This window comes from Uloborus diversus, chromosome 2 (assembly GCF_026930045.1).
Source record: "Uloborus diversus isolate 005 chromosome 2, Udiv.v.3.1, whole genome shotgun sequence".
Lineage (NCBI taxonomy): Eukaryota > Metazoa > Arthropoda > Arachnida > Araneae > Uloboridae > Uloborus > Uloborus diversus.
In genome coordinates, this window is record NC_072732.1 from 65,252,031 (window position 1) to 65,272,347 (window position 20,317).

General features: G+C 32.4%; 1 protein-coding gene across 1 annotated transcript in view; it reads right to left on the reverse strand.

Moving 5' to 3' along the window:
• The window catches only part of LOC129235206 (probable ubiquitin carboxyl-terminal hydrolase FAF-X), a gene marked incomplete in the record, with an annotated part of 111,185 nt that overhangs the window by 70,425 nt on the left and 20,443 nt on the right, over positions 1-20,317 (reverse strand). Inside the window, 12 exon segments of the mRNA XM_054868913.1 lie at positions 2,596-2,903; positions 4,151-4,265; positions 4,608-4,711; positions 9,577-9,648; positions 10,762-10,813; positions 11,416-11,503; positions 12,455-12,722; positions 14,339-14,446; positions 16,313-16,411; positions 16,502-16,696; positions 19,817-19,879; positions 19,951-20,089. Coding sequence (XP_054724888.1) covers positions 2,596-2,903; positions 4,151-4,265; positions 4,608-4,711; positions 9,577-9,648; positions 10,762-10,813; positions 11,416-11,503; positions 12,455-12,722; positions 14,339-14,446; positions 16,313-16,411; positions 16,502-16,696; positions 19,817-19,879; positions 19,951-20,089 — 1,611 coding nt within the window.

Here is a 20,317-nt window from a genome sequence, read left to right on the forward strand (position 1 = left end):
TTCTCACAATCACCACCTGTACAATTAGTACACATAACGGAGCATTTTAACCTGGCTTTTCTGCATCCACAGGCTTTTTGACATCCTTTTTTGCATTTGCAAGAAATAAGTCTTTGTAAGGATTGTGGAGCTGGGGATTCAAACATCATAACAGAGAAATTAACCAATTCCTATTTCTATTCCACCCCTACACACACACACAGCTCTGGGTTTTTTTCATTCCCACACCACTGCTGAATCTGGTGATAGGATCGAAAAGAATGTTGTCTTGCTGCTGTTTCTGTTGGAGGTAGTGACGAAATATTAAATTTACTTTAATATGCGGATTTTACAAAGCATTCATATCTGTAGGCGTTTAAAGTCATGTTTTTCTTGCATTTTTTAACTTTTCACTTCACTGTAACCATATAAGTCAAGAAGGAAGTGTTCTCCAGCTTTAGCAATGATCTCTGGATCAGCATTTGGATTTTTGAATGCTTTAATAACTCCTTTAAATTTGGATTTTTTCGAAGTACATTAATTAATTTCGTTTTTCATTGATTGAAAAGGGCACATGTTGTACCACAGTTACTAAAGGCATGCAAAAATAAAATATGATCTGCGACTGTCTTACTGTCGTATACTGTCAGTTGTATATATATGTTGGGAAATTTTTCCTTTTCCTGGTTTGATCATATATATGTTTGATCGCTTAGATAGAGCTGTCAAAAGAATAAGATCTACATCTTCGCATATAACAATTACGTAGTATACTGATGACACAGACTAAAATATTCTATTGAGTTCTACCATCGAAATTTTGGAAAGGGAGAGAGGGGGAATCCACGTGGCGCCTGGTTGGAAGAGTCTTTCGGGTTTAGTGCAGATAGGAAGAAATGACTGAAATGGAATTTGGCTTCTGTATTGCTCCATCGCTCATTTATACCACAAAAAAAAAAAAAAATTTAGTTTGTGGATTGTTAGTTTTTATGCAGTTAGTAAAATTACTTGTAAATCGAATGAATTGTGTTAATACCATATGCTTATTAATTAAACTCTGCGTTTTCCCGATGTCTTACGATAACTAAACCTCAAACTAGTGTGGGAACATCTTATTCTGCGACAACGCGTGTTAAATACTTTGCGGCGCTTGTACGTCGAAACTATTTATTTTACAAAAAAGCTGTTATGACATAAATTGTAGGAAATTTTCTCTAGTTTAATTTTGTAAAATATATTTTTCTCGTAAAATAAGTCAGTACGGAGATATCCTCAAAATACCGCTTTTAGACGCCATTTTTTCAATATGGCGTCACGAGCGGCAAAGATACGAGGTGGCAAATTGAAAATTCGAAAAGAGCACATCAAAATCTATTAAATTAGTAATTTTCAAAACTCCCGGAAAACTTTCCAGTGCTACTGTTCAGGAAATTTAAGGTTAAAGATTTGCATTTAGTGAGCCCCCAATTTAAGTATCATCAGATACCTACAGGGTAAAAGAACGAGGAAAGAAAATGAACTCCATTAGAAGTTGCACAAAGAGAAAATGTTTGGAAGAGCAAGTCAAAAATAAAAAGAACAAAATGAAAGATGCTAGAGAAAAAAGAAACATCTAAAAAACACACACTTAGAAAAAAATATGCATATGCAATTAATATAAAGATAATATATAAATTAAAGAAACCAAAAATCTTTGAGTATGATTAAATCAATACCATCAAAGCTAGATAATTCTTTTATAAAGACAAACCCAAAACAAAAGCTATATACAGCTCAGCGATAATCTACATAGAGACAAATGGCTATTTATATAGCTTTTTTTCATTGTAGATAATTTTTTGTCAAGTTCAACTTGATACCATTGTTAGAGCTCTCTTGCATTCAAGCAAAACCAAAAGGAAGTTATTTTACACAAATGCTAAACAAATTGTTCTAACACAATACCTAACAGCTGATTAGCATTAAAATTCAGGTGCTTTAAGGATCAGATTGCTTTCCCATGTACTTTATTTAAGGACCCTTAATTTGCAAAATGAAATTCAAGGTTTTTTCTAGAGCAGTACAAGCCTTGAAGGGCATTAAAAAAAAAATTAATTCTAAAAAGAACATCACTGATGTGAACTGTAGAAAAATGCTAAATCCAGAATATTACAATGATATTTTATAAATTTTGTGTAAAAGTAATGTAGTCCAAGTTACACATTTCATTTCATTTTACATGTATAGTATACATTACCGAGAAAGTCCAAAATCAGGTAAATGTGGATATTAGCTGGTGAATATCAACATTCACATACCAAAGATAATGGCAACAGACCAAATATTTCTGATGAACCAATGACAAAAGTCGACATTCTCCAATTTGGGTCTTTCACAGTAACATGTCTATACATGGCAAATTTGTGTAATATAATATTGGAATACCTTGTTAAACACCATCATATGCCACATCAATACCCTATTTCTTAACCATAAATGAAAGATTTTAAAATGTTTAAAGCAAAATTTTTCTCTCACTAAATATTCCAAAATTCAAACGTATTAGTACTGTAAAGCTTTATTTTTTAAGTTTCAAAAATTTGAAAGTTTAGCGATTAAATACATCGAAAATCTCACCTCGCCATGGGTAAAATAGATCTTTCTTCTCCATAATCACCATCACATTGACCAACATACTCGCGCAACACTTTCAACACACGAACCATTCTAGTTGTTTCTTGCCTTAATCTATTTACACTGTCTTTGTCTCTTTCTAGCACTGATATGGTATCAAATGCAGCTTTTAATCTGTCCATACATGATTGTACAAAGTCCTCGTGTATATCCATTTGACTAGCTTGTAACCGAGGACCTAAATTTGTGTATGTTTCCTTTAAAAGTTCAATAGCTCTATTGGCAACATCTTCACTACTACAAAGAACAACCTATGAAATAGAAAATACTTTGTTATAAGAATAAAAAACATTCAAAATTTAACATACAAACTTCCTCCAAGTCACACATTCTATATGTTTCATTATCAATTTATAATACAGTAAACACTCATTACAACAAATACTAATGCAACAAAATATCAGTTTCAACAAGGGTGCTCCCCCCCTTAAGAGCAAGGGTGAACCCCCTAAATATTGCAAAAACCCCTAAAAAGGTAAAAATGCGCCTCAAAACAACCACTCAAACTTCAATGGCACAGTATATAAAATGTTCAGTCCCATGTTAGTTGCTGTTACATTGCTTGAATTCCTTGATAACGAAATTCCCGTCAAAACAAACAAAATGCGAGGTCTATTTCAGTTCAGTCAGGGATTTAAATGTTCCCTAAAAAGATAAATGAATTACTTGAAAAATATATTTAAAAAAAAAATCTTTCAAACAGTTCTTTTTTCTTCTTTTCCCTATCTTCTTTATTTGATTTCTAATTCTTTGCTTTCAATGACAGAAATGAATTTAATATCATGTATTTTCTTTCAAAGGTTTTGGATGCTAAACTTGCTTTTTTGGAGCAAAAATCAAATGTTGTCCTTCTGTATTAGGATGCATCACAAATTGAAATCTGGGGCAAGTTGGCAGACTTATTTTCCACCACCACTAAACCAGATTAAATTTTAAGTATTTCTGTTGCTCAAACTTTGAGCAAAAATTTACAACTTTCCTTTAGAAAACTCAATCAAATACAGAGGTTTATAATCTTTAGTTCATTTACTTTTCATGACCAGAAAAAAGATAAAATGCATGAAATACTTACTGGCTGATTATTTATTATGTGTCCCAACAGAGTTGAAACCATAAAAAAAATCAATTGATTTAAATTCATTTCAAAGAAAAGAAAAAGAAAGAAGCCCTTATTTTTTGTTTGTTTAAAAAAACACATAATTTTAAATACATCTGCTTATAATTCCACTTTTGCCCAGAAAAACTAAGGTGGGAAAGTTTTTGCATGAAAACTCGAGAAATTGTGAATTCTGATTCGGACAAGATTGGCAAGTGGTAAGTGGCAAGCAACTTAAAATTATCAGAGCAAAAAACACCTACGCTATAAAGTTATAGAATTTTTTATAACACAGCATAAGAATATAAACAGTTCTCGTACAAAGCTACAAAACACCTTTTTGAAATGATACTGATTAATGCATAAGCAGTACAACAAAAGTAACATTAATTCTGTACATACCCGCCAAAGGTAATCTAAACCTAGGAGTTCAAGGTCATTCATTAAAAAAGCTCTTCTTTTTGCTATTAGTTTACTTTCTTTTGAATTAACAGCTTTAAAGAAGCGGTCGAAACACCTGCAAAAAAGTTTAATAAGTTTTTTTAAAACATTTTTGTACTTAAAGTTCATAGTTTCAAATTTTTGTCCTGAAAGGCATATACTCAATAAGAAAAGAAACATTGCATAGGGAAACAAAATAAATATGCATACACATACTAAATTTCTGAAAGCCAAGCAGACAATATTATAAGTTTATACTCTCATACAAGTCATTAGAAGCAAAAGCATATATGAATAACCTACTTCTTAAATCAAAATATGTTTAAAGAAATTAAAATTTAAGTAAATTAATAAAATTACAGATGTTTGCTCTTGAGTTTTACAGTAAAAAAAGAAGCAGTAAATGTAATGAGCTTACTTGATTCCACTTTCAGTTAACAAACAAGGATCTAATTGTAAAACTATGTTTTCAAAAAATTCTCTGTTAATTTCTGGATCAAGATCTGGCTCTTCACCCATCAGCTAGAGAGAGAAACAAATTTAATCACAATTAATGATTAACAGGTTTTACGTGTGAGAAACTTATAATGCATATTTAATTTTGAATGCAGCATGCTACACTGTAAACAGAGTTTACAGCAGAAACGTTTTTTGATAAAACAGAAAGGTTTCTGAAATAGTAAAAATCCTTCATCCTATAGCAAACTTCTTATCTATTCAGAAAGTTTTTTGTTATTTTCAAAAACCTAAGAAGGGGAAGTGTTGATTCAATGCTTCGAAAGTTATTTTGACCTCCCAACCAGAACGGCACCAACCAGAACACCAGAACGGCGCCACAAGGAAATGACGAGAATGTATTTTTTTCTTATCCATGGTTGCTGCAGTCAGCAACTGTTTAGCATTGAATTGCTTGTTATTTCATGTCTAGAGAGAAGCAATATGAGTCAAAGCTATTTTTGCCTTAGCATTTTGGACTGGCTTTGTTCGCAATTACATTAGTTAATAATGCTTAGTTTTATCACAATTTGAATTGCGGTCATGATTAGACATATTGTGTATTCAAGCAAGAATAGTTTCAACATCCATGTTAACACTTTATAAAACTAAGTCTTTTGGATTACATCTATCCAGTTGTAATAGAGATACTTAGATTTTATTCTGTTGATGTGGTGTTCACTTGCATGTATTAAATAATATTTTTAAACATGTTATTGAAAAATTTATATTTTTTGTTGATATGTATTTGATGGTATTCCAATTGTAACTATTTCTGGATTTATCGAACCACTTTAAAGTTATCCTAAGTATCTATGTGCACAGTGTACCTATATACTATTTGTTGTTCCTAATTGAAACTGATAAATTACGCAACAGAAAAGTTAAGATTTATATTTTTGAAGCAGTCGCAGAAAAGTTATTCCGAAATACTCGAAAACGTTTTGGATATAACATATACATCGATTCTAAAATAATTTAATTGTTTAACTTATTGAAAATATCGTAAAGCAAATATTTTTCCAGTATTGTAATATGCTTCATAAACATTGTGCTTGTATTATTTATCACTATTTATTCATTCATTAAAAAATATTTATATCATTAGAAAATACTGTTATTAATATGCAATGTACATATGGGGAGATGAAGAGGGGGTTCACATCACAACGCAGACTGTGCCATTGACATTTTCAGGGGTTTGCTTTTTTTAGGGGGAAGGGGTGCTTCATAGAATTTTATGGGTATACCATCACCCTTGTGGTGGTGGAGGGGGGGGGAGTTCCCTGATATATGAAATGGAATAATCATGTAATAGAATTCAGTGTTCTAATAAGTAGGATTAATAATTTTGCTCAGACTGTAAAGAATAAATAAACACGAAATGTATTTTGGTTAAGTATTATAGTTGATGAGCTGGAAAAGGGCAAGACAAGAAGGATCAACATGAATGGTTCCAGCAGGGAGATTTGGAGTTATATTTCAGTTCATCAATTTTTCAGTTGGTACTTTTCGGCACACTTTGTTCGTCAAAAAAATTAACAAAAAGCGAATTCTGGAAAGTGAATGATTGGTAAGTTCTGTCGAATTTTATCCGAAAACAAGCTATTAAGTTTGATACACTTTTTTTTCTTTTTAAAGTTCTGCACTAAAAATATGATATGTTGATAATTTTATCCTTAAAATATTGAGAGAAACTAAGGTTTAAGATTGTTTAACAATTCCATTTTGAGAAAGTATCCCCCCCCCTCTCCCGACGCCAAAGAAATTGAAAGCTTTTACTTATTTTATGATTCGGAATAGAACTACTATATTATTTCATAAATTTTCAATAATTTACCTCTGTGCATATGTTATGCTGTTAATCATATTTGTCATCAGAAATTCACAAAAAAAAAAAAAAAATCCACGAATGATTTTTAAATTGCTTGTTTAACAGCTTCATTGCTGTTAGATATGAAAGAATTGAAACTGATATGGAACGAAAAATTCTAATTAAAATTTATATTTTTGAGAAAAATGACAGAAAAAGGATTCCATTTGAAAATTTCATGAACTGCAGCTGCACAATATACTCAGAAAAGTTTCTGAAAATCACAGAAAGAGAATTCTGAAATACACAAAAACATTGCTGGAAATTACAGAAAGAAGATTCACTAATACTCAGAAACATTTCTGGAAATTACAGAAAAAGGATTCCGAAATACTCAGAAATGTTTTTGAAAATTTCATAAACCACAGCTGCCCGATATACTCAGAAACACTTCCGGATTTTTTTTACAACTAACTCCCGCTATAGTGCCAATAAAATCATATTTACCCAACCAGACTCTGATTTAGCAATTAAAGAATTGAACAGCAATTAAAGGCTTGAACAGACTGCTCTCACGAAGCACTTAATGTTTTCCCTATAAACCTCATAACACTATTGAGTATCAGTAACACAATACAAACAATTCTATGATACTATAGCAAGAATAAAATTTTAGAGCAAGGCATATTTACAGCAAGGAAGATTTCATGATAGTGTGTTGCAAAAATTCAGGGTGGTACCTGTTCGCAACAATGTGCAACACATCTCATTTGCACAAATAACTGGACATGCAAATTATATTTCTTTCCATTTATTTATAGACTTGAAGAGAAATATTCTTTAATTTTGTTTTGCATTGTAAAACAATTTGGGATAACATTCGTAATATTCCTATTGAAAGTACACTCTATAACAAAAAAATCGATGCACCAAGAAGCAATCATCTGATTGCTTTGAAATTTTGTACGCATGAGTGTTTTGACCAGATATGCAAATGATTAAAATTTGGTGTCCAATGAATGAATAGCTTCATCTCCAGCGCATCCAGCAGATGTATATAAAGAGCAGTTCTTCAAAAGTTGGTAAAACTTTTGGTTTGATTGCAATTCAGATTACCTTTCTACAACTTAAAAATGCCTCTCCGCATGGTTTGTGCTCATTACGAGCAACTGTCAGAGTTTAAAAGAAATCGTATTATTGGATTGAAAGAGGACGATTGGTCAAATCGGAGAATCGCTCGTCATTTGAGTCAAAACGATGCAGCAATTCGAAGATGCTGGCAAAGGATGGGTGGAAAATGGCAGAGTTAGCGTCAGGATGGTAGCAGTCGATCTAGGGTCACAACAGATCGTGATGACAGAGTAATTGTCCGATCAGCTGTCACAGTGCTTTCTTCATCTCATTGAACCATCAGATGTTCAACCCAAACACTACTGTCCATCATGACCATTTACAGACGGCTGGGACAACGAAATCTATGCTCACGCTGACCGTTACACCACCTGACACTGACGCCTACACACTGCAGAGCCAAATTACAGTGGTGTATGGCTTGATAGGTTGAAATGGTGCCGACTGGGGACGTATAATCTTTAGCGACGAATCCCACTTCCAACTGTGTCATGACGATCATCGAAGACTTGTTTGGAGACACCCAGGGCAGAGGGGGGATCCTGGTTTCACTTTTGCACGCTACACTGGTTCTCAACAAGGCATTATGGTCTGTGGTGCCATTTCCTTTGATAACTGGACTCCTTTGGTCGTAATTAGAGGTACACTTACTGCAAAGTGGTACATTGACAACATCCTAAGACCTGTTTTGCTGACGTTCCTTTTGCAGTACCCTCAGCTGGTTTTCAGCAGGACAATGACAGATAACATATGGCACGTGTTGCTATGAACTGTCTGCAAGCTTGTTAAACTCTTCCGTGGCCTGCCAGATCGCCAGATTTCTCTCCCATCGAGCATGTCTGGGATATGATGGGATGGCTATTGCAAGGAATGTTGATAACCTCGTCCGACAATTGAAGCGAATTTCGCCAGAAATACTGCAGGACACCCTCCAGGAGCTTCATCTGTGATGCTTTAGCTTGTATCCGGGCTAGAGGCTGGTCAATACCTTATTGAACTTGTTACTGTAAGTCTGACATAAATTATTCAATTGTTCTGAGAATTTAATCATTTACTATTCTGTGCATTGCATAACTGCCAACATCTACTTTAAACAAATCCAGTAGATCATTAAAAAATCAAGTTGGTTAACCATGGATTTTTCATTGTTAGTTAGGAAAGAAAGGAATTTTAAATATGTCTTTTAGTACAACCAAATGTTCCTTACATCTTAAACATAATCAAGAGAAATGATTACAATCGAGGAATCTCCCAGAAAAACCAGTAGAGTTGGTAGGTATGGTGGCATTGTCTTCCTATCCACCAATTTTCGTATCAATCGGATCACTACTTGGTGCGTCGATTTTTTTGTTATAGAGTATTTCTAAAGTCAGCAAGGTGATTTTCATAGAGTCAGAAGAAAATCAAAAATGGATAGGAATAGAAAAACCCTTACATAATCCATTTGCAATTATTATTCTATTTGAAAAGAAAAATACATGCTTTCAAATGAATTTTCATAAAAACATGCATTTAAGGCAGATTGCTGAAAACTTGTTAAACCACCATCCATTCAATTTTGCCAATTGTTAACCTGTCACTAAAGTTGGCGGTTTCACGAGGTTCGACTATATTTGACTTTCTAGACAGAAGCAGGGGCTTGCAGACAAATTTTGGTGACTGTCACAAATGACCTTTTACGGCCCCATTTCATATTGTTTACTTCTGTATTTCACCTCTCATTTTAAAAATATTGGGCCCCCTTCAGGCTCGGGCCTGAGCCAACATGTGTTCCTACCCCCCCCCCTATGCATGCCCCTCAACAGAAGTGGTGAAAATTGCATAGAACCTTCAAAGAATATCCAGAAATATTCAATAATTATAGTTGTACCTAAATCTGACAATAAAACAATAACTAAATTTACAATTTTGCTAGTTTAATAACAAACACTCTGCTGAAAAGTCTTACCTTTGAAAACCATTTAAAGCATGCTTCACGATCTGATACATAGACAGCATTTTCAGCAAGGCAACTCCAAATCTAGATTCATAAAAAAGTTAAAACAGTGTTAAAATCAGTTTCATTCAAAGACGTTTAAAACAAACATATTTGACAAGCCTGGTTGTTCCATTAAAAAGTCATCAAAAATAAAAAGCAGGCATGCATATATTGTTTAAAAAACACTTCTCAAATTGTTGCAATGTGTTGCACTATCAAATTTAACCCCAAATAAAAAAGATTTAGTAAATCCAAGCATACTAAAAAGTCTCATTAATGATAAGTAATGTTTATACAATACTAACTGTGTCACCCGGCTTTGCACGGTCTACCTTGAAAATAAAAGTAATGTCAAGTGATGCGTGTTCAATAATCAGGCTTGAAAGGAAAAAAAAACCTAACATCTTTTATCAGATTGCAGAAAAGTAGCCAAAAAGGAAAATTTTTAAATCCTCTTATTACAGGAAAAGCTCCAAAACAAAAGCAAATACTTTACCTGTTCACAATGAAGAAAAAAATGGCAACAGATCTTACATCTCAATGACTTTATTCACGCTAATTAAAACTGAGGAGGGGGCAGACGACAAATTTAAAATTTAATATTGATGCTTCTTTACTTAAAAATGCTTATAACTTTTCTTCTAAGCGATTTTACAGCCTTGTTGGTTTTGCAAACCAAGGGAAATAAATTCACTACAAAGGTACTTTTGTGGGCATTTGAATGAGACTAAAATTAAACTGATTGGATAATTATTTCGGGTAAAAAGAGCCATTCAATGTTATTTTTGGGTCCTGAAAATAAAATTTGAACAGTTTGGAACAGTTTTGGCATTTGAAAACCCCATATGTACCTTCATGGATGCCCAAGTACCTCCCTGCCAAATTTGTTCAAGGCTTAACGTCAACTGAATTTGTGTAGGGAACATATATACATATGCACACATGTTTTGTTTTATTTATATAGATTTATAGCATTTGAAAGTTTAATTACACCTGGAAGAAAATCTTGCTTGAAAAGTCATTATCAGTATGCTATAGAACATCTATTAACCAGTAGATATGTTCTAACATATGTTTGGAAAAATATATTGATCAATATTAAACATGAAAGATTGCAAAGATTTTTTAAAATAAATTTAATACTTGAAACAATACCTGTTTAGCTTGTGGAGCACATAACCACAATTGACCATCTTTTAATAAAAACCTAAAATGGAAAAAAAAAATCTTTATTTCATTCATAAAACAGAAATTATAAAAATACGAATGCATAAAAATGCATTTCAGAATTGAGGCATTTAGTGTATCAAAACCAGATCAATACATAAACATTCAAAAAAAAAAATTTTTTCCAAAATTTGGTACTTTTTTGTCTACACTATCAAGCTATAAAGGGATTTGGAACGGCGTCAATCTCCATAAGCTGAAAACCGTTGCTAAAAATCCATTTTACTTCAAAAGCAGCTCAATCGATGCTTTTACCATGTCACCACTGTAAAAATATGCGTGTAATAACATAAGAAATTACTTAATCAGCTTACATTTTTGATTGCATAAGCTAGTTAGTACATGGCATATTTGTGAGAAACTACATATTTTAACTCGAATTTGAATGGAAAAATAAAAATAAAATAAGGCTTTACTTCAAAACCAGTTTGATGTAATTTTTTTTTATTTGTAAATTAGTCAATACTGCTAATTAAAAAAATAATGAAATCATACACTAAATTTTATCCACATGAAAAAACTATCATTTGGAAAACTTGAGATGAACTGGTTTTGATACTTAATGCTTCTGGTGAACATTACCTGAGAAAATTCAGGCGCTCTTGGACTTGATTTACATGACTAAACCTGCTATCAGGTGAAACAGAATTTGGATCTAAATCCGGATATTCTAAAAAGAAATATTGAAAATTATGTTTTTGAGTAAACATATGCAAGTTTCACAATATATTGCACCACAGCAAGGAAAGTGACAACTCTTTAAAAAAAAAAAACAGCAATGGAGAAAAGTCAAGGTTTTATGCAATAGTAGTTTGAAGTGCTTTGGTCTCAAATATTACAATAAACGTAAAACAAGTATAACATTATGTTTACTGATTAGTTTTTGTTGCCCAAATCAGGAATGCATACTTAAAGCTATGAAAACATTTCTGCTAAATTATAAAATTTTAATGATGTGTCATTATTGATTGTATTGTTTTAAGTCACCACACCAGTTGTGAAAGTTAACTTTGTACAAATTTTATAGCATGAAAGAGCATAAAACTTAGTTTTTAAACCGCTATTGGTTTAATTAAACTTTATTTTATAAAATTCTATTTATTAAATTAGTACATTATTCCCAAATTTTGAGTTGCGTCACTTTTTTTGCCGAAATAAGAACTATTGCTTTTATAAAAAAAGATTCTTCGGTTTTAAGTTTCTAAAGGAGTATCAAAAATTATATTCATTCAAAAAAAGATTTTTCAGGCTCATAAAACTTGAAAAACAGAGTTCATAAATCAGAGTTAAAAATAGAAAGTCAGATTAATATTATATATATATATATATATACTTATCAGTGACATACATTCAGGTGGTCTACCTAGGCTAGCTAAGGAATTCAACAAATATCAACAAATATCTGCCTAAACAATACAAGCATAGCCCAAAGGAGTGTTAGTTTCAATTATTTTTACATAAATGCTTTTTTGTTACACTTTAAATAGATAAAGCATATTTCAACCAATGTTTACGAGCTGGGAAAAAATAATCACAAGACAATCTACAAAGTTACCACATTTCTATAACAATGCAACTACAATAGCAAGTGCCATATAAAATAAGTCCACTGATAGCTTACCTTTGGCCATTACATGAGCTCTATTCATATAAGCAGAAAGATTGTCTGCAACGAGAATGACTAGGGAATGATGCTGCTGAAGACGATTGATGACTTCATGTCTATAAAACATATGTGGAGAACGCTGAGCATGATTAAAATTTGGAGGTGCTTCCGAATACAGATTACAAATTTCCTTGATCTGTTTTAAAGCAGGCAGAACCCACTTGTCATTTTTCAGTTCCTCCACACATCTGTCTAACCAGTGCGTTTTTTGAGAATCTCTGTCCTGGAAAAAATATCCAAGTTTAAGTAAAACTTATACCTAGGACATACTAAAGATTAATATCAAGACAAAAATCATCATGACTTCCTTATTTAAGACTTCCTGATTTGAAATCAATACAAACTTTTTTTTAAAATTGTATTCTTCTCCCCCCCCCCCCCTCAACAATGGCAGCTTATCACCAAGGGCTAAGAGTGCCACCCAAACCCTCCTCTGCATTATTGTTAATTGCTTTAAACAAAACACTGATCAATGTTTTAGTTTAAAAAACAAAACAAAACTGAGGACATAAAACAAAGACATTTAATTTCTGCGCTCTAGTATATTGTTGATTGATAGGGTGCAAGGGTGCCCACAGGGGGGGATTATGGCACAAGTTACGCCATCAACATTTTTGGGGGATTTTTTTAATTTATTTATTTAAATATATTTCTTGATTTATTTTTAATTTAGTTTATTTATTTCATTTTATTCTGTTGATATTTCATTTCATTTATTTATTTACTTTGTGTGTGTATACGTCTTTGGCGTAGCAGAGAACTTTTCTAATAAAATAATAATAATAATTAAAAATAAACAAATAAAAAATATTTAAAAAAAGAGCAATAAAAAAGCCTTTCTTTTTAGCATCACTGAAAGGGAAAATTTTCCACACCGTAGTAGTCAAAACATTGCTTCATTATTGTAAACAAGTAACCTCTGCATTATTGATTAATTTTTTTTGATCACAAAATGAAGTAGATGAAACATAATTTCAACTAAGCACCCTGTTTATCTAAAGTCTGAAAGGGCAAATCTTGACACTGTCGCTCCTACTTATCTTCCTTCAAGTTTTTATATTAAGATTCAAAAAAAAAAAAAAAAAAAAAAAAACCCCACAGAAATAGGGTGAATTCCCCCCTTCCCACTAAGGATGCTGCCAGGAGCAAGGAAGGGCGCCTATCCAGCACAGTGGCCTGATGCAGATGCTGTTGGAATTATTTCCAAGAATGAAATGATAATAATTCTCTTTCAGTCAACATTAAACAGATGCTATCATTTAGTGTTTGCAATTTCCTTTTCAGCTTATAATGTTTGCTAATTTACCAAAGTTTATCATAATTAATGCTATTTATTGAGTTTATTCAACACTGCATTATATGTTTAAAAAAAAAACATATAGTACTGATGGGATTTCAATTATTTCACAGATATATAATTTTTTTAAAAATTTTTGTCACACAGTTTTAATTGACAGATATCTCACAAATGGATGGGTTTCATACTAAAAATTTAAATACTTCAGCAAATAAGACCCATTAACCCTGTTATTAGACATGATTGCTTTAAACTCAAATAAAAGGTGGGTGGCCTACATATAAGGTAAGTGAGACACCCATTTCATTTTTTAAAAAAAAGGAGCCTTAAGAATATCTGAAGCATTATTTTAGGAAATAATGATAAACTTTTGTTCTGTAATAGTCCTAGATAAAATAAGTCAATAAATTGAAAAAAAAAATTACTTCAAAACTTTTGCATGAGGCTTCAAAAATGAACTGTTCTAAAAGACAGCCCCATATGCTTCAACCAACCCTACATAAATTTAAGAGCTACAAATTCAAAAATAAAGTCTTACTAACTTGAGAGCAACTATAATCCAAAATTTTAACATGAGCAGTTAATGCCTGGTCCATAATGTCTGTAGGAACATCATTGCTATGCGCTAAACTCCACAGTAAGTTTAATACCTGAGAAAAAAAGCACAGAATTAAAATTCATCAACACAACTAAATATAAGGGTTGCCCAAATGAAAAGTGGACTAGTGCAATAACATCAGAATGAATGATTTGATTACAGCGCCACTGCACAAATATATAAAAGGTAGTATGAGGTATGCATAGATGCCGTTCAGCGGTGAAACCTGTTTGCAGTGTTGGCATAAAATATTATTTTATTTTATTTATTCTCGGTCCACAGGCAATAATTTAAAGAAAATATTTTAAAGTTAAATATTGTTACCTACTTGAACCCAGTCTGGTAAAAGTGTAATTCAACTAGTTGGTGCTGACACTTCAATCGGTGTTTTCTCCACGCCATAATTAATGGTGACTGTTTTCTTAATCCATTGCAGATTGCGTGTTTCGATGTGTCAATTCGAAAAAGTTGAGTTGTCACATGATGATTTGAATTTAATTCCACTTGTTTAAGACCACATGTACCATGGAGGGTGTACGAAAATTTGCGGCAGTGGAATAAACAAATGAGTTGTAGTTGAAGTTAATATCATGACGTCAGCGAGGCACGCAATCTCATTGGCTGATGGAATATATATATTGAGGTTAGTGGCGACACTCTCGCTCTCTTCTCTTCGATCCCTGGTTGTTTTGCTTTTGTCGTGAGGCCTAGTTCGGCTCACGTGTGGGGTTTTCCCCTCGCTATGCTAGCGGGAGTCTGTGGCATGTAACTCGTGATGCATTAATCACGTAGTTTTCAAGTTTTGGAATTTCAAGTCCTGGTAATGAAATGAGTCCAGGTGAAGAAGTGCTTATTTTGTGTCCGGCAAATTGATATTGCCTGGGAAATTAGTTCCATGAGTTCTTCTGGATAAGTTCACCGAATTTTCCCATGTGGTTTTCCTGTCAAGATAAGTGTTGTGTTCCCGAAGATTAATCCGGTCGACTTTGTGCGTTCCTGGGATTGTCAACTTAGGACTGACCTGTGACTTCATCTACAGACTGGTGATATTTTATCCTTTATTACATGGAACTTATTTGTTGTGATATTTTGGGGGTCTTTTTATGGGGTTGTTTACTATATTTTCTAGTCATACTTAAATAAATGAATTTTTCTGAAATATGCTTTTTGCACGTCTCCAACTTGACATTTCACGGCCATTTAATGTTGGCTTGATTTCAATTTCTTAAACAGAATACTGGATATTTAAATTTAACTATAATTATGCCAATATGCAGTACAGAAAATTGCACAAAAGGAAAGTTGTGCTTTCCATGGATGCGTCCAGATCGGAACAATGCGTGGTAGTACGGTTTCTGGATGGGAAAGATGAGTGTAATGTGGACATCTATCAGCGAATGGTAGCAGTGTATGGCGACTACTGTTTAAGTGGTACCACTGTAAACAAGTGATGTAAAAGTTTTCGAGAAGGGAACCGAGCAAATTGAAGGATCTACCCGTGAAATTAGTGACGAACTCAATCTGAGTACAGAAAGGGGCCATTTTAATTCACCCATTCCAAGGCCACTTAAGAGAGCAATACAGCGTCCATTCGCAAGGTGAAATGAAAGAAGTCGTGCAGGACTTCCTCAAGAATCAGCCCCGAATCAGGTCGATGCCTTTCTACAGCAAAGGCATCGACCTGCTGCCGCAAAGCTGGGACCTGTGTTTCAACACCCGTGGTGATTTCTTCTGATTTACATTAAAAGTATTATTTTTATTCAAATTGACCACTTTTCATTTGGGCAACCCTTATATAATAATTTGAACACAATTCACTTTTAATACCTATCAATGTCTTTTGAAGGAATGTATCAGTTTATTTTAGAGGGGGAAAGTATTTCTTGAAACAGGAAAAGCAGATAAAAAATTGTCTTACCTTATGAGCCATCACACCATCTTTATCATCCTCAGCAAGCCTACGTATTAGCTCTAATAATTTCTCTCTTTGCTTTTTACTTGCATTTGTCCAACTAGACTATTTTTTATCAAATAAATGTATAAGAATTCAAAAACAAAATGGCAACAACTAAAAAATATAAAATATTAGATGAAGAATAAAGCTTACCTGAAAACATTCAAATAAATGATCTAGTTGTTCCGGAGTGAAATCCCAAGCTAATTTTGCAAGTAAATCATGTACGTTTTTGACAATTGCTTCGTGTTTCCCAGATTGAGCAGCCCATATATCATCTAAATCTTCTAAAGTTAATGACTTCTCTTTTATAACAAAGCGAAGAATTTTCTCTAGTTTTTCTACATACTGAAATAATACAACAGCAGAAGAATGTATCAATGGATATGTAAGTATATCATTAATAAAAATATTCAGGAAAAGCATGTATAATTATCTTCAAAAAATTTAAAAATTGATTTCAAACCATGGATAGTTAAACAGGCACATTCAACAGAATGCGTTATGCCATGTTATTTTAGAGAAATTCCTGGACGCTTCATACATTGAGAGAGGGCGTTAATTATTTATTTTGAAATTTATGGAAAATGGGGATGACATTCATAAGATGTTCATGCTCAATTTTATCATACAAGTAAGGTATAATGCATTATTTTAACTTTAGCAATTAAAAGAAATATTAGCTCAATCATCATCTATTGCTCAGAAAATTAGTACTTAAAATGAAAGATCAGGCAAAAATATTGTTTTAACAAAAATAACAGATTTATATAGATAGTAAAACTTCACTATCATATCTTATTTTTAAAAATTTATTAGTCAAATAATGTATTAAATGCAAATTTATGAAGATGCATAAAGTTACTAGAAGAGACAAAAGTACACATATGTAGTACATAACTTTATTTAAAGCTATCTTTATATATTAACAGGCAAGCCGTTTTCTTTCGGTACCGATTCCTCCTCTGTTTGTGAACTTATTTCCTTCATTCTTTTTTGTTCAGGAGCTATTGCTGACTTTTTGTTTGTGTTTTTTGAAATTGAACGCTAGTTAGTGGAAAGATTAATTAAAAACGCATTTTCGACCTAAATTGCTCTTTCTACACTAACGGATGGTCTATTTTTTTGGAATTTGACATGGTTGGAAAAGTGGTTAAAAAATACTACTAATAAAGAAATTGTCAAGGTGTCCAAGGTCCAATAACCTAAATCCACTAGAAAAAAGTTATAAGCGGTTTTTATTGTAACTGAAAAATTTTAATTTTATCTCTTTTCCATTGTTGAAACTCATTGTTGGATGTGCGGAACATTAAGTTTTAATTCATTTTTTGAACTGCTTTTTCTATACAAAAAATGCATTTTAGTGCTACAAGTTTGGTATGGTTGGAAAGATTGTGAAAAATACTTCTAAAAACGTTTACCCCTCATTTTACGGCTCAAAAATGGAAATTTGCTTCAATGACTAGAAAAGGAGCTAAATTATAAGTTAATATTAAGCAATTATAAGTTAGCGAAAATTCAATTTTATTTGATTTTTCACACAACTTAGTTAGCGTGAAAAAATTGCTGGATAATATTATGTGTTGCCATTTCTCGCCTAAGCATAAAGAAATTAAATTATTGCATTTGTTTTTATTATTGAGGCTTTTTGAGTAACTAAGGGCAATTAAAATATTTTCATTTTGATTATGTTTTTGCGGTTTTAATATTAAAGTAAATAATTCTCCAAAAGGAGGGAGGACTTTCAGTTTCAATAAAATCACCTTCATAAAAAAAAATTTGAATAATAATAATAAAAAAAACAGCTCCCAATAATACCTGCATTTCTATCACCACAAATAGATGTCAAGGTGAAACTTTCGATAAAATTGGCGTATTATTACGCGGTCCAGTGCTTTCGTATGGACAGTTATATTTTGCAGCGAGTAGAGTTTGTTCATTTGACTGTTGGAAATTTTGTATTTCTAACGGCAAAGGGCATGCCTACTTTCACAAAGAATACTATTTGTACAGAAGTTTTATGTATTAAATGAGTTTTGCGAGATCATTTCATTCAGGAAGAATTCCATAATTGTGGAATTGACGAACTTTATCCATTGGTGTCAAATGTTCGGCACCAATGCCAGCGCTAGAAATATTTTTCTTTTGCATTCGTGAAAAAAGAGGAGAGAAATGTCTATTTGCAAGGAGATTACTACAGATGAAGTCTCTCTTTAAGGTGGGGTTTATTAAATTGTAACAATGCATGACAAGGGGAGGAAATAAATGACAAGAGAGACATACAATTTTGATGAATGCGACATGAAACCTTTTTTGATAAGAACGTTTATGAAAAACAGTGTGACATGTGGCAAAGGGAAGAGGAGGTATGGTGAAGCATGATATACTTTGTGACAAAGGGGAGAGAGATCAAAAATTTTGAAAAGCGCATTAGCCAGTTATCCCCTAAACAGTAAACAAATCACAAAGATATTTTTTTTAATTTTTTTTTATAAAATTGCACTATTATTGCAACGTCCAGTGTTTTTGAATGGACAATTTTTAATGTAATGAGTAGGATTCGTTCATTTTACTATTTGAAATTTTATATTTCTAATGGCAGAGATCAAATGTGACTCACCCAATAATATTAAACTTTTTAAAGAAATATGTTCATGCAAAGTTTTAAGCAGTGGCGGCTCGTGCTTTGAAAAAGTGAGGGGGCCAAATGATGGGTGCACTCGTACCCCCCCCTCTTGTTTTTGATTATTATTATTATTATTATTTTTTTTTTTTTGTAAATATGTTTTTCTGTTTAAACTTTCTTAAAATAATTATTTGTGTTGAATAAATAATAAAATTAAATTCATTTTAAGCACAGGACTTCATTCGGATGGCGCGCCAAGCTACAAATTATTTAAACTACTAAGTAAATCACGAAAGATATTACTATCATGTTTATGTCCATGATTGCTAGCAGGGTGGTGTACTTTCACCCCCTGACACTCAAGAACAAAATTTAACTAATCAGATAGGAAAAAATTACAAAATACATGACAAAATTTAGAAATTTCACATTTATGTCTAGTACGCTTTCCGGCGCTGCAGTATGCCTCCCTTACAGCACCGGCAAGGGGCTGCAAGGGAATTATTTAAAAAGTGGTTAAATCCATGTTTTAACCATGCTCTTTCGGAAAAAAATACTTTTTAAGTTTTGGAAACGACCCCATTACCGAAATATCCCCTTTCATCCATTTATTTTGAGATTAACAGACAAAAATCAAAATTGGAATAAATTATTACTGTTTGGTATTGTGTGTACATATAAAAACTGTATGTTTCCAGATGTGCAGTAAACATGAGTAAGAGTAGAAAAAAAAATGTTGCAAGTAGTTAAATTCATACAAGTTTTCTCAAATATTCATTTATGAGTATGGTCGAATTTCAACCACTGGGCGAACACTAGTGCTAGATAATTAAACATCTTACCTGAGGTTGGTGTAAGCTATCCCTGAGAACAATTTGAAGAACTTTGTTTTCTTTTATCCATTCCTAAAAGGAACATAACTATGAAAATCAAATTCACTCAGAAATGAAAGTCACACAAAATTGTTATTACTTACTGCAACTCGTTCAGCTGTTAACCAATCTTCTTCTTCATCACGCCCATGTCGATGGGTATAGTAGGAAACACTTGCAATGACTTTATTGACTTCATTTAGGGCATTCATTTTTCCATTAAAAGAAGATATTTGTAACAACCTAAAAATATGCTATTCATTAGGTGTGAAAAATAAAATTAGTATTAAAACTAAAAAAAATTCTAAAAAAAAAAACAAAAAAAAAAAGAGTAGGTATGAGTTCATACTTGATTCACTTCACATATAAATTATTTAAAATTAATTCACAAAAACACTTATATCAAATTATACTAAACAGATACTGCACAGAAGAAATCATGGGAAAGGAAGAGTACCTTTATCAAACACA